General features: G+C 41.0%; 1 protein-coding gene across 2 annotated transcripts in view; it reads left to right on the forward strand.

The window, feature by feature from the left end:
* The window catches only part of SLC25A13 (solute carrier family 25 member 13), a 188,159-nt gene that overhangs the window by 88,867 nt on the left and 83,695 nt on the right, over positions 1-15,597 (forward strand). For both annotated transcript variants that reach the window (XM_039236270.1, XM_039236271.1), the window contains exon 5: positions 6,141-6,280. In XM_039236270.1, the coding sequence (XP_039092201.1) occupies positions 6,141-6,280 (140 nt within the window). The remainder of the gene's footprint in view (positions 1-6,140; positions 6,281-15,597) is intronic.

Here is a 15,597-nt window from a genome sequence, read left to right on the forward strand (position 1 = left end):
CTAAGAAAAGTATGACTTTAAATACCCAAAACATATAATCTGCTGCTTCATTGCTATTCCAGCGCTAATTCAGTTTTGCTGCTTTGCCTGTCTGACCTCAACCTGGGGGTGAGATTTTAAGGCCTTGTGTTTTAGACTAGGAGATACCTTGTCATTCTTTTTAAGTTATGATAAATCTGCCATGTGATGGTTATTCAAAAGCCGTCAGCTGGTGAGTTATGAGGTCTAGTTACATATTCAGTTCACTGAGCCAAACAAATAACCAAAAAGCCTAGGATATTTGGGGTTTCCTCTTTCCCATCCAGGAATACAAGTTAGGTCTGGAAAGGCCAGGGGATGGTAAAGGTAAAGTGACAGGATGGCCTTTGGTTTTTAGTTTCTCATTTTCCAGCTATAAAATAGGAGTACTCTTTCCGTCCTCACCTTACAAGGCAGGGAGAAATCTTAAAACAGTCAACTGTTAAATGAGAAAGCTGTTTGTGCTTTCTAAAAGGAAACAAGAACATGAAACTGAGGTGTCTTCCAAAATGAAGGGGGGAAATTCCAGGACTCCTTTGTGACTGCTGGGGTTACAGGTTAACTTCATGAAGTTACAGGAAAATGTAGAGCCCAAGCGTTTCAAAAGGCAGATGCCCAGAATGACTTATCAGAGCAGAGTGAAGCACTCTCGGATTTAGGAACCTATCCAGTGTTTTTGGAGAAAATGTGTGAATTTTCCAGAGTGGTAAAATTTAATATTTTGATTCTTTAAAAGAGTTGATTAATGATGAAAATGAGTAGAAATATTGGTCGTTTTCCTCTTTAGTAAGAATCCTCCTTTCCCCTCGCATAGTCATCTGGGTTGTCCAGTTAGAGCTACTTGGCAGTCTCATAATATCAGAGTATGTAAACCTATGGTAGTAGGTAAGTGAGGGGAGTTTTAGTGAGGAGAGTTTTGTAGAAATTGTACCAAATAGTAAAAAAACAACCAATAAACAAAAACCCCGGGTCTTTTTCTCCACAGTATCCCAGGAACACCTCTTCTTCCCACAGCAACCTTTCCTTCACCATAAATGTGGCATCCACATTTATGCTGGCGAGTGAGCCTAGTGTCTGCCACTGCCCAGAGCAGATCTGTCATGTCTCAGTGACCCCGGGTGGTTTTGGTCCAGAGCACTTTGATTGGAGCTTTAATTCACTTTAGAGGAAATGAACCCTTCTTCATGCTGTTGCACAGATTCCTTCACAGATTCTCTCAGTAAATCCTTGTCAGCCTTCAGGACCCAGATCACGTTCTGTCTTTTCCAAGAAACCTCTTTTTCTTGTGTAAGTGCCTCTCTCCTTAAGCTTCTCTTTCCTTACCACAAGTAGCAGGTTAGCACTTAATGCGGAATACTGTTGGGATCTGCTATGTAGTTATGTCTCGTGGATTAGTCTTGGATACGGCACTGTGTCGTCTGCCGTCATTCTACTTCCCACATAGCTGGTGCGATGCTCATAGGTTGGTGCTACTTCTAGGCTCTTAGCTTGCTACCTGAGGACTGGCATTCTTACCATAGCCAGTGTGTGAGAACATCTGAGAATTGGTAATGGAGCGCATAATGATTCAACCATTCTATACATTACTCAGTGCTATGATATTTAATTTTTTTTTAAGTTTATTTAATTTTTGAGAGAGAGAGCACGCGAGCCAAGCACGGGGAGGGAGAGGGCGACACAGAATCCAAAGCCGGCTCCAGGCTCTGAGCTATCAGTGCAGAGCCCGATGCAGAGCTTGAACCCATGAACTGTGAGATCATGACCTGAGCTGAGGTTGGACACTTAACTGACTGAGCCACCCAGGCACCCCTACTGTGATAAATGTAGTCACCATCTGTCACCACACAGCATTGTTACCATCTTATTGGCTATATTCCCTGTGCTGTACTTTTCATCCCTAGGACTTATTTATTTCATAACTGGAAGTCTGTACCTCTTAATCTATTTTATCTATTTCACTCATCCTCTCATATATCTTCCCTTTGATGACCACCAGTTTGTTCTTTGTATTTAAGAGTCTATTTTTTTTAATCCTTTTGCTGTTGCTCATTTGTTTTGTTTCTTAAATTCCACATATGAGTGGTGGCGCCTGGGTGGCTCAGTCGGTTAAGTGTCCGACTTCTGCTCAGGTCATGATCTTGCAGTTTGTGAGTTCGAGCCCTGCGTCGGGCTCTGTGCTGACAGCTCAGAGCCTGGAGCCTGCTTCAGATTCTGTGTCTCCCCCTCTCTCTGCTCTTCCCCTACTCATGCTCTGTCTCTCAATAATAAACATTAAAAAATTAAAAAAAAAATTACACATGAGTGAAATCATATGGTATTTGTCTTTCTCTTTCTGACTTATGTCACTTACATCATACCCTCTAAGTCCATCCGTGTTATTGCAAATGGCAAGATTTCATTCATTTTTATGGCTGAGTAATATTCCATTATTTATACACATACACACATACATACATACATACATACTACATTTTCTTCATTCATCTGTGGATGGACACGGATTGCTTCTGTATCTTGGCTATTGTAAGTAATGCTGCAGTAGACATAGGGCTGCATATATCTTTTCAAGTTAATGTTTTTGTATTCTCTGGATAAATACCCAATAATGGAATTAACGAAACATACAGTGTTTCCATTTTTAATTTTTTGAGGAACCTCTGTACTATTCTCCACAGTGGCCACACCAATTTGCATTCTCACCAACAGTGCGTGAGCATTTCTTTTTCTTCTTAACCTTGCCAGCACTTGTTATTTCTTGTCTTTTTGATTTTAATTATTCTGACAGGTATTTAAATAGCTCGTTGTGGTTTTGAGTTGCATTTACCTTTCCCTATGATTAGTGATATTGTGCATATTTTCATGTATCTTTTGACTGTCGGCCATCTGTATGTCTTCTTTGAAAAAATATCTGTTTGGGTCCTCTGCCCATTTCTTTTTTTTTTTTTTTTTTAAATTTTTTTAGTGCGAGAGCACAGAGGCCAAGCAGAGGGAGATAGGAAGAGAGAAAGAATCTTAAGCAGGCTGCAGGCCCAGCGTAGAGCCTGATGAGGGGATTGATGTATCTCATGACCATGAATGAGATCATGACCTGAGCCAGAATGAAGAGTTGGATGCTCAGCCGACTGAACCACCAGGGACCCCTCCTCTGACCATTTCTTAATCAGATTGTTTTTTTGGTGTCAAGTTGTAAAACTTTTTAATATATTTTAGGTATTAACTCCTTATCAGATATATCATTTGCAAATATTTTCTGCCATTCAGTAGGTTGCTTTGTTGTTTTTTTGATGGTTTCCTTCACTGCACAAAAGCTTGGTATTTTATGTAGTCCCATTAGTTTATTTTTTCTTTTGGTTCTCTTGCCTGAGGGTACATATCTAGAAAAATGTACTCCCTCTCTCTCTGACCCTCTCCTGCTCACACTGTCTCTCTCTCTCTGTATCTCAGAAATAAATTTAAAAAAAAAAACATTAAAAAAAAATTAAAAAAAAAGGGCGCCTGGGTGGCTCAGTTGGTTGAGTGTCTGGCTTTGGCTCAGGTCATGGTCTCACAGTTCGTGGATTCGAGCCCCACGTGGGGCTCTGTGCTGCCGCCCAGCTCAGAGCCTGGAGCCTGTTTCGGATTCTGTATCTCCCTCTCTCTCTGACCCTCCCCTCCTCACACTGTCTCTGTCTCTCTCTCTCTCTCTCAGAAATAAATTAAAAAAAAAAAAAACATTAAAAAAAAAGTTGCTATGGCCTATGTCAAAGATATTACTGCCTATGTTTTCTTCTAAGAGTTTTATAGTTTTATAAACGTGAGACACATTTAGGTCTTTAACCCATTTTTGTTTTATTTGTGTCTGTGGTGTAAGAAGAGAGTCCAGTTCTATTCTTTTGCATGTATCTGTCCAGTTTTCCCAGCACCATTTGTTAAAGAGACTCTGTTTTCCCCATTGTGTATTCTTTTTGCCTCCTTTGTCATAGATTAATTGACCCTATAAGTGTGGGCTTACTTCTTGATTTTCTGTTCTCTTCCATTGACTTATGTGTCTGTTTTTTTGTGCCAGTATTGTACTGTTTTGATTACTACAACTTTATAATATATCTTGAAATCTGGAACTGTGATACCTCTAGCTTTGTTTTCCTTTTTCAAGATTGGTTTGGCTATTCGGGGACTTTTGTGGTTCCATACAAATTTTAGAATTATTTATTCCAGTTCTGTGAAACATGCTATTGCTACTTTAATAGGGATTGCATTAAATCTGTAAATTGCTTTGGGTAGTGTAGACATTTTAACAATGTCCTTCCAAACTGCACTGGAAGGAAATAGAAAATTTGCGCAGACCAATTACTAGTAATGAAATTGAATCAATAATTAAAAAACTCCCTGCAAACAAAGGTCCAGGACCAGATGGCTTTACAGGTGAGTAATACCAAACATTTAAAGAAGACTTTATACCTGTTCTTCTCAAACCATTCCAAAAATAAAAGAGGAAGGAAAGTTTCTAAATTCATTCTATGAGGCTAGCGTTATGCTGATACCAAAAGCAGACAAGACACTACAAAGCAAGAAAACCAGAGGCCAGTATCTCTGATGAGCATAAAGACCTAGGCAAAATATTACCAAACTGCTATTATATGTAGAAAACCCTAAAGACTCTACCCACAAACTCTTAGACTGATAAATGAATTCAGTAAATCACAGGATACAAAATTAATATACAGAAATCTGATGGATTTCTGTGCATTAGTAAAGAAGTAGCAGAAAGAGAAATTAAGAAAATAATCCCATTTACAATTATACCAAAAACTAAACCAAGAAGGTGAAAGACCTGTACTCTGAAAGCTAGAAAACAGTTATGAAAGAAATTGAAGATTATGCAAACAAATGGAAAGGCACTCCATGCTTATAGATTGGGAAAACTGGCATTATTAAATCCTCAAGAACTTTTTTTTTTTTTTTTTACAAATAGTTTATTGTCAAATTAGTTTCCACATAATACTCAGTGCTCATCCCCACAAGTGTCCTCCTCCATGCCCATCCCCCCCTCCCCACCACATCCATCAGTCCTCAGTTTTTGTCAGCATTCAAGAGTCTCTCATGGTTTGCCTCTCTCCCTCTCCCCCACCATTTCCGCCCTTCTTCTCCCCCTTGTTCCTCCGTCAAGTTCTTCCTAATCCTCCTATACGTGCAAACATATGATATTTGTCCTTCTCTGCCTGACTTATTTCGCTCAGCATAACACCCTCAAGGTCCATCCATGTGGCTACACATGGCCAGATTTCATTCTTTCTCATTGCCATGTAGTATTCCATGGTGTAGATAAACCACATCTTCTTGATCCATTCATCTGTTGATGGACACTTAGGCTCTTTCCATGTTTTAGCTATTGTGGAGAGTGCTGCTATGAACATTGGGGTACACGTGCTCCTATGCCTCAGCATTTCTGTATCCCTTGGGTAAATTCCTAGCAGTGCTATTGCTGGGTTCTAGGGGAGTTCTATTGTTAGTTTCCTAAGGAACCTCCACACTGTTTTCCAGAGGGGCTGTACCAGTTTACATTCCCACCAACAGTGAAGGAGGGTGCCCGTTTCTCCACATCCTCGCCAGAGATCTAGAGTTCTCTGATTTGCTCATTTTAGCCACTCTGACTGGCGTGAGGTGGTATCTCAGTGTGGTTTTGATTTGTATTTCCCTGATGTAAATCCTCAAGAACTTTTTAATAACTTGATAAAGGACTACGTTTAAGACTTGGATAGTGCTGTATGTGTTTCTGTGTATATATGTGTTTCCTGTGACTAAAGATTGAATTATATCTACTCTGTCTAGACAATATTTGTTGAAAACATGTGAGATGATGATATTAGATGTAGCTTATTACTTGGGTTTGGTTTCCTACTGCCTTTTAACCGTGTGTGTGTGTGTGTGTGTCTTGATTTTTTTCTCTTTATTTGTAGGATTATTAATTTTGATTTCTTGACTGCCTGAAGATTCCAACTTTTATTTTTGCCATGGTTTATAACCTGTGTGGTTTTAAAGTTGAGTTGCTTTTTACTAGAAGAAGGGAACAATATCCTTTTAATAACAGTTTATATAAGGACAAACATCATTTGTTTTAATCAGTCTTTCTTTTCTCTTTTCAGAGGATGTTAAACAAGTTTTTGGACAGACCACAATTCATCAGCATATCCCATTTAACTGGGATTCAGAATTTGTACAACTACATTTTGGAAAAGATAAGAAAAGACACCTGACATATGCAGAATTCACTCAGTTTTTATTGGTGAGTCTAGCTCTTAAAGAGTAAAGTAAAACCGGGATCCTGCTTTACCTCAAAACTGCTAACCTGGCCAGACCATCCTGTTTGGAAGTATTTGTTTATTAGTCTGTAGAAACAATAGGATTAGATGGATTTATACAGACTGGGTAGAACCCTTTCATGTTGTAAAGGAATATTCATTGAGGCCCCAGGAAATCAAGTGATTTGCTGAAAAGCTACATAAGTCAGTAGGGGCAAAATTGGAACTTGAATTCTTGGCTTATAATCGTTCCACTGCTATTTACCAATGTTTTGTTTTCCCTTAACAAATGGACAAGTCATCATCAGCATCTAACTGTAGAAGTACTTCGCTTGAGGCCTTTTATAGACAAAGCAAGGGGTCTGTGACCTGACTCCATGTTGAAATTGCCTGGGGAGCTTTAAAAACTATTGTTATGTGGGTCTTCCACCTCTAGAGATTAGATTTGACTGGGGAGGTGGGCAAGGAGAACCTGGGCATTGGGGCATTGAAAGCTTCACAGATGCATTTCATGTTTGAGGTGCAAAGTTTGAGAATCACTGTTCACTGCTGCCCTTATCCAAGGTTAAACTCTGGGAGTTGTTGACATTTCTGGGGCGCACCTTCCTTGGCCTACTTCCTCACACCTTGCTCGTAAAATCCCCACCCCCATTATGATCACATCATTGAGCCACTGATGATGCCAATGGAAGAGTAGTAACAAAATATGATTACAGTTTAGTTTCCTCCCTGAAGCAAACGTCGTTAATGGTTTTAATTCCAATATTAGCATTTAGTCACTAGAGGTCAATATCTGTATGGTCTGCAGGCCATATGAGAAACCACTCTTTCTTTTGGACTTCACGCATTTGTTTTGTTTCTCTAACAATTAAATTTTATGTTTTGTAAAATATCATTTTAAGTGAAACATGTAAGGCCATTACTTTTCTCTGTTTAAATTCTGGGTCTTGAGGGAAGATTTGCTGGGGAAATCATCTTCTTTTGTTTACTAGAAATGTCCTCAGGGGGTATCCTGATGCCCCTATTTCTTTGGTATACCCAAGGCTTTGCCAGAGCCTTCTGAGAAGTGGTTGGAAAGTGGAGTCAGCTGGCTATGGAGGGCGCAAGAACACACACCCGTATGCTGTGTTGTGTAGGCAGTTAGCATTTCGTGGTGTCCACTTCTAGGCACCAGCATATGTAATACATGGACTTTAACAGGCACTTCTCTTTTTGACTTTTTGTGCTATTGTTATGATATATAAAATTTGTCATTCTGTTTGCTTTTCTTTTCCTGGCCTTAAAACAAGATGTTTTAAACATACCTTGTATTTTTGTCTTAAATGTTAATGTCCACGAATCCTCATTTTCAGTTCTCTGTAAACACAAACCTACTTACATAACTCAGGAGGAGAATGGAATGTGAGTTGTTGGATTTTTGCTGTTGTTTACACAAGACATTGGCGCGCAGTAGGAGGTGGTATTCATTTTGATGAGGAATAATTACAATAATGCTATTGAGACAAATGCCTCAAATTGACTTTATGGAACACAGCCTAATTAACTTTTAGCCTTAATGGGATGTTAGCAATAGTAAGGATGATCACATTTCCCTTTTAAGCAGGTATCAATTATGCTGAATTGAGTCGGCTGTAAGCCACTCCAGCGGCCTCTAGGCCTTCTTCAAGATACGGAGAAGCCAGAGTCAAAGATTAGATGACTCAAGGATTACTGATTGTTTCTAGCTGCAACTTGTATGGCATCCACTTACGTTTGACTCCTTTTCGTAATGGCAAATGGGAAAACATCCCACAGTCCTGCATGGGATGATTTTGACTTTGTAGCCAGAATACAAGTGTTTGCTGAACATACACTAGATTAAAATGGTAATGGTGGATAATTATCTGTTAGGGACTTGCCTTTGTGTTCCACTGCAGGTCCAGGTAAAGGAATTAATGGATGTATCGTGATAGACTTTATGTGAATGTCAGTGAAATGCCAGTTTTGATGTCTACCATAGGGTCACCCCTCCACCCCCACCCAACGCACCCACTCACATGTTTTGTTTGCTTCCTTTGAACTCGTTTCTGAATGCAGCTATAGCTTCAAACCTCTACTTCAAATGCTTTGTTTGCTTCCTTTTTTCTAGGCTCTAGGGCTCTTTTTTCTAGGCAGGAACTTCTTAAAGATATGAGAGAGCTTAATCTCCTATATATTTTGGGCTCTTGCTTTGTCAAGCATGCACCCGCCTTTCTGCTCTAGGGCAGGGCTCAGAAATAGGCACCAGCTCCCTGGCTGGCGCCACGGCTGTGAAAGCAGATGCTTGGCCGCTTGAGACACGAAAGAGCTGCCACCGTGCATGCTGCTACCTGTCACCTGGTGAGGCAGAGGAGCAGCCATAGAGACAGCTGAGAAGTGTTTGTGTTTTCAGGGAGCCTTCGTGGTAGGTAGAGAAAACACTGTTCAATCCCACGGTACGTCTTAGAGGGAATTCGGGTTGGTTCTAGCCAACTCAGGTCTCACATTCATGAGTTACCTCTGCTTTGTGTATGTTCACCTGTTTGTGACTGGTGAGCAGTCACTTGCTTGCATCTAAGCAAGTATGAGTGTGTTAAAAGCCACCATGTGGCTCTGAGGACTTCCCGTGTTCGCGTGTTCATCTGTGTACTTTCTGGATGGGTGGCCCTCTCACTGATGTGGTGCTGGTCATGGCACTGCCCAAATGCTGTGCTGCTACATTGTGTTTGGTGCTTTGGTTTTAAACTCATAAAGTGGTGAATCGGTTTGGTACTCTCTGAGCTAAACTCGCCTTGTTTATACTTTACATGTAAATGATAGCGTTGCGGGAAGAAGCAGGGATACAAAGCCTCTTTCCTAGAGTCTTGTTCCTGGCTAAGAGGGATTTTCATTTTTTTTTTTTGTTTTTACATTTATTTATTTTTGAGAGACAGAGTAAGAGCGTGAGCAGGGGAGGGGCAGAGAGAGAAGGAGACACAGAATCCGAAACAGGCTCCAGGCTCTGAGCAAGCATTCAGCACAGAGCCTGACACAGGGCTCGAACCCATGAACTGTGAGATCATGACCTGAGAATTCGGATGCTTAACCAACTGAGCCACCCAGGCGCCCCTAAAAGGGATTTTAGAAATGATGGGGACCACCGTCTTTTTACCCCATTATTGACACTATTATATTTACTGCTGCTGTTTATCTCCAGGTCTGTCATCTACCCTGAACTGTATGAGTGACAGTGTATATGTGTAAGTGTGAATACAGTTTTTTATGTGGGTATGTATGTATATTTTAAAATATTACAAATATTTCCATATGCCTGTATTCTTAGTTCTAGTTTTATGGTTGCTGGTTGAAAAATAGATTTTAATATATGGAATTTTATAGAAGACAGTTTGGAGAAATATTCTTCTATGCCTGATGGAACTCCTGTTCATAAGTGGTATTAACTTTAACTATTTATGCAAGTATTTCTTTTTTTTTTTTTTTTTACAAATAGTTTATTGTCAAATTAGTTTCTACATAATACTCAGTGCTCATCCCCAAAGTGCCCTCCTTCATGCCCATCCCCCCCTCCCCCCCACATCCATCAGTCCTCAGTTTTTGTCAGCATTCAAGAGTCTCTTATGGTTTGCCTCTCTCCCTTTCCCCCACCATTTCCGCCCTTCTTCTCCCCCTTGGTCCTCCGTCAAGTTCCTCCTAATCCTCCTATACGTGCAAACATATGATATTTGTCCTTCTCTGCCTGACTTATTTCGCTCAGCATAACACCCTCAAGGTCCATCCATGTAGCTACACATGGTCAGATTTCATTGTTTCTCATTGCCATGTAGTATTCCATGGTATAGATAAACCACATCTTCTTGATCCATTCATCTGTTGATGGACACTTAGGCTCTTTCCATGTTTTAGCTATTGTGGAGAGTGCTGCTATGAACATTGGGGTACATGTGCTCCTATGCCTCAGCATTTCTGTATCCCTTGGGTAAATTCCTAGCAGTGCTATTGCTGGGTCATAGGGGAGTTCTCTTGTTAGTTTCCTGAGGAACCTCCACACTGTTTTCCAGAGGGGCTGTACCAGTTTACATTCCCACCAACAGTGCAGGAGGGTGCCCGTTTCTCCACATCCTCGCCAGCATCTAGAGTTCTCTGATTTGCTCATTTTAGCCACTCTGACTGGCGTGAGGTGGTATCTCAGTGTGGTTTTGATTTGTATTTCCCTGATGAGGAGGGATGCTGAGCATCGTTTCATGTGTCTGTTGGCCATCTGGATGTCCTCTTTGGAGAAGTGTCTGTTCATGTCTTCTGCCCATTTCTTCACTGGGTTGTTTGTTTTTCGGGCGTGGAGTTTGGTGAGTTCCTTATAGATTCTGGATATTAACCCTTTATCTGATATGTCATTTGAAACTATCTTTTCCCATTCCGTTGGTTGCCTATTAATTTTCTGGGTTGTTTCCTTAGCTGTGCAGAAGCTTTTAATCTTGATGAGGTCCCAACAGTTTATTTTTGCTCTCGATTCCCTTTTATGCAAGTATTTCTTGTGCTGTGATTACTACTAGCTTGGTTGGGACAAACCACCCAATTCAGCAAATGTTTGCTGAACATGCAAGCTTTGTTGAGAGGCCTTGTGCAAAGATAAGGCCAAGAAAGAGGTGCAGAGATAACAACTTCTTGGACACTTATAATGTCCAAGTCTAGAGGTTGCTCTGTGCTTATTTGTCGAGGACTCAGAAGGAACAACTATAGGCAGGTGTGTGCTGCCTACAAGGCTGCTTTCTCGTAACAAAACCCCTCAGTAGGGTTTTTCAGCTAGAAAGCCCAAACCAATTCAGACTGTGGTTAGGGTAGCTGTCCAAAGTGCACACTCAGGGGCCAGACATATCTAGTTAATGGCCCCATTTTCCACATGAGAAACTGAGGTCTTTCATTTTAGAGTCTCTTTGTGATTTTGATTTGCATTTTCCTAATGACTAATGATGTCAAGCATCTTTTTATGTGCTCATTGGCCACTTGTTATGGTCTTTGGAGACATGTCTATTCAGATCCATTTCGAATTTTTTATTGAGTGGACATTGGAGGCAAATGTGAGGGACAGAGTGAAAGGCCTCTTAAACTTTTCTGCCAAATTCTTCTGTAGAATTGGTACCAAGATTCACTCTGGAAAATAGAAGTGATAGAAGTAACAATCTTTATAATTTACAAAGTGCTTTTAAATATTCTATTTCTGATAATAGCATCCCAATACCCTGAGAGGTAATTATCATTATCCCCTATTATATGCAAAAGAAAAAATGGACTCTAGGCAAAAGTTTGCATTTACAGGTAATTTTCTGGGGAAAATGCTCCTGGCTTTCATTGGTTCCCAAAGGAGTACCCCAAAAGAGTACACAGAAACTATTCTAGAGCTAAATTTCTTCCATAAGATCATAGACATGTGAGGGATTCGCCATTTTATTACATTGTCTCCAGGGCCGAGGCTATGAAGAGTTAGCTTCTGTTCCTGGAAGAGGCTATGCTTCTGAATGGGGGGTGTACAGCCATGCCTTGCGGGACACTGAGCATTCCTGACGCCTGCCCCTTCGTTGCCAGTTATGATAACAAAAAGGCCCTTAACAGGGGTGTGTGTTACTGTCATTTCCCATGACTTTTTGATGATGTTTTATAGTCATCGGTATATATGTCACATATAATGAAATTTTACTTATTTGTTTATTTTTTATAAATTTTTTAAACACTCATTTTTTGAGAGAGAGATAGAGTGTGAATGGGGGAGGGGCAGAGAGAGAGAGAGAGGGAGACACAGAATCCGAAGCAGGCTCCAGGCTTTGAGCTGTCAGCACAGAGCCCAATGCGGGGCTCTAACCCATGAGCGGCGAGATCATGACCTGAGCTGAAGTTGGACACTTAACCAACTGAGCCACCCAGACGCCCCCAGTAATTTAAAAATAATGTACACATAGGAGATTCTAGTTACTCCAGACTGAGAATAGAAAAGTCTATGATTGCTATCAAATGCAGTATATGTGTTAACTAGAAATCTATTATTTTTAACTACCTCTCTCACAACATTTTTATATCTGAGAAAATCCTTTTACTCATATTTGTCTTTAAAGTCATCTTAAATGTTAAGCAGTTACTATTGTTTCTGTATGAAAGATGAGCACATAGAGGCGTGGAGTAATTATCTGGTCTTGCTCAAGGTGGGATAGATGAAATTGAAGTTGATTTTAATTTTCCTAAATCACTAGCAATGTTTTTCAAATTTTGTGCAAAATTTTTCCACAGTGATTATTTTATTTTGAAGTTTATGTATTATTTTGAGAGAGAGAGAGAGAACATGCAAGTAAGCCGGGGGGTGGGGGTGGGGGCAGCAGAGATGGAGAGAGAGAATCCCAAACAGGCTCTTCACTGTCGGCACAGAGCCTGATGCAGGGTCTCCATCTCACAACCATGAGATCATGACATGAACTGAAATCAAGAGTTGGACACTTCACTGCCTGAGCCACCCAGGTGCCCCCGAGGTGATTATTTCAAAAAATAAAGTTCTTGGTCTCTATGCCCAGATTCAGTAGGCCTGGATAGGGCCTAACAAATGACTTTTCAAACAAACATCCTGAATTGTGCAAGAGCCGTACATTGAGAAACCAGTCTGGACTATAAAAACCCTGACTAAAAGCTCAGAATCAGGTCTTCACATTTTCATCCCAGTGTCAGGAGGAAGCTTAAACAGGCAAACATGATCAGATTTGTGTTCCAGAGTGATTGCCCTGGCTGTTGTGTGGAAAATCCCACTGAGGACAGGAGGACCCGTTTGCCACTTTCTAATCCAAGAGAGAAACAGCAGTGGCCTGGGTTGGATGGTAATGGTGATGAGCCAAAGCCAATGGATTTAAGAGAAGTTGGGGGATAGGCTTGACCAGGCTTGGTGATTTAGCAGGATAGAGACAGTTTAGGATAATATGAAACTCACAGTTCACGTCTTTTTTTTAGGTGAATTTTAGGCTCAGGTAAGTAGGAGGATGATGATGGTTTCCTGAAATAGGGAGCACGGAGGAAGCAGTCTTCATGAGGGGCTGCAGAGCAGTGCTGTGCTTATAATCACCATCCACATGCGGGTGGCTGGATTGTTTCCAGCTCTTCTCCTTAATTCCTTGGAGTTAAGATGATATTATAGGAGGCCCATCTATGGGCCCACAGACTTGGGCATATCTAAGAAATTCTGTTCCCCATTTTATGGAGTCAGGAAATTTCTCCTGTTTCCAAAAGCCTTCTTCCTCTTGCTCTAGGAAAAGGAATCATCAAGAAGTCAACAATGTTCTGAATTGGCGAAGAGGCCAGATATTGAAGTTCAGGTTGCTTTAGGTACCCAAGAAAACAGAATTGTTGACTTGGGAGGGAATGGGGCTAAAAATCCTCTTTAATGTCTTCCTCAAACAGAGCTTAAGAATAAAGTTACCTGATCCAGTGGAGAGCCTGGAACACCAAGGCGTGGGTGCTTCACCATAACTCTTTATTCAGGTCCCCTTTTGTCAGAAGAGGACAATGGAACGCAGGCAGGTGAATCCCATTTGACAGAGCTGGGAATCAGCGCTGTGTCTCGTGCCCTAGCCTGGATGCGCACACATCTCGAGTTTCACGGCAGTCCCCCTGGGTGCTGAAGCATAGTCATGCTAAAAATGCAACCAAACAACTTTTGTTCTTTTTGTTAAGTGAAATTGACCATTATTTTGGCCTGTGGGTCAGCATGGCATGCAGATCCAGCCTAGTCTTTTCTGCGTAAAATGGGCATTTTAGTTATTCAGGTCCTGAGCCTTAGAGAGTAGAGCTCTGTGAGTCTACTGTTCCCAGGTGCGGTTGTCCCATGCCCCTCCAGGGGTCAGAGGTTCGCTAGTCAGCTGTCGTCCAGTCACCATCACTTACGGTTTGCTGCTGTATTTACCATGGCGTCCTGGTAGAAGACAACACTTCATTTGAACACAAAAAGAAATTGTTCCCCACCACCACCAAACAAAAGGAGACATAAGTTTCAACCATGGCAACATCAAATTCTCAGGTTTTAGAATCGATAGAACACTTTAAGTGTGAACAAAAGCCAGTCTCTAGTAGTAGAACTCACTAAAGCCATGATTGTTTAAACAGGTTAGTGGACAATAACAAGGTCCTTGTTTAGGACTGAGAAAGCCAAGCCCTTTGTACCTCCCTTGTGTCCCTCACCTTGCCACCTGTATTAGTTAAAATCTCTAGACCATGGATCTTTAGTAGCCAGAGACCATGATTATATTTGCATTTTTAACATGCGACTGCTTTTTATGTTGATCTTTAAGCTGGACCAGATGGGGTCTGCAATGCAGCTTCAGTACTGTTTCCGAAATACACCATCAACTTGATATTCCAAAATTAAATAATGAGTAAAAAAGTAGCTAATGTTGTTTGCCCTCAGCTCTTCCAGGAGATTAGGTTCTGTTTTGCGTTCTGTTGGAAGCCATTGCTGGTTTGGTGATGGGTGACCAGAGATGTGGTAATATCCCAGTCGCTCAGAGAAATAGATGCAGGACACATTTCATTCACGTGGCACTTTCTACTCTCCGGGCAAAGGAAATCAGAATTCATTGTGCTGTTGTGCCCATGGTGTTCATCAGCTTGCTGTTTTGTTGAGCAGCCTGGTGTGCAGGCTTTCACAGTAGCATCCTGGTAAAAATGAGCACTCTGTACAGCATCTCTGCTGCTGCTACCCACTGTGAAGTTTAACATTAAATCAGAAGAGCAAGGAAATCGAGATGAAAACGCTCTGTACTTGGTTTCTGTGGAGGTGTTGCTGTGTGTGCAGGGCCATGGGCAACACCACCTCCAAAGACTCTCAATTAAAGGTCCCACCCAGGGAGTTGGGGGTCAGATTTCACCCTGAACTCTGGAAGTCTGACTGCATGGGTGGAATGTGGGGTGCACAGAAATGGGAACTGTTCACAGTGGGAACTGCTCATCTCTCTACCTATTCCTTTGCTGTGTCCCTTTTTAACTCTGTTTAATATGTGGATCTTGATTTTAACTAGACTTACCCTTCCAGATTTGTGTAGGATTATGAAAATGAAGTGCCTGCTTATATGTTCGATAGTATACAAGTTCTGATACTCGATGTAATACAGAATTTATTTGAAGTAGGACTAACTGTAATACTGTATTTCTAAAGCAAACCTTTATACATTTTGTTCCCTGTTTTCTTAAAGAATTACCTGTATTTTCCCCAGAAGTCTTCTACCCCCACTTCTAAACAAGAATTCTTTTGAGTCATATCCTTATTGATAACTCTCTGCTT

Source organism: Hyaena hyaena, unplaced genomic scaffold (assembly GCF_003009895.1).
Source record: "Hyaena hyaena isolate Hyena2069 unplaced genomic scaffold, ASM300989v1 scaffold_109, whole genome shotgun sequence".
Lineage (NCBI taxonomy): Eukaryota > Metazoa > Chordata > Mammalia > Carnivora > Hyaenidae > Hyaena > Hyaena hyaena.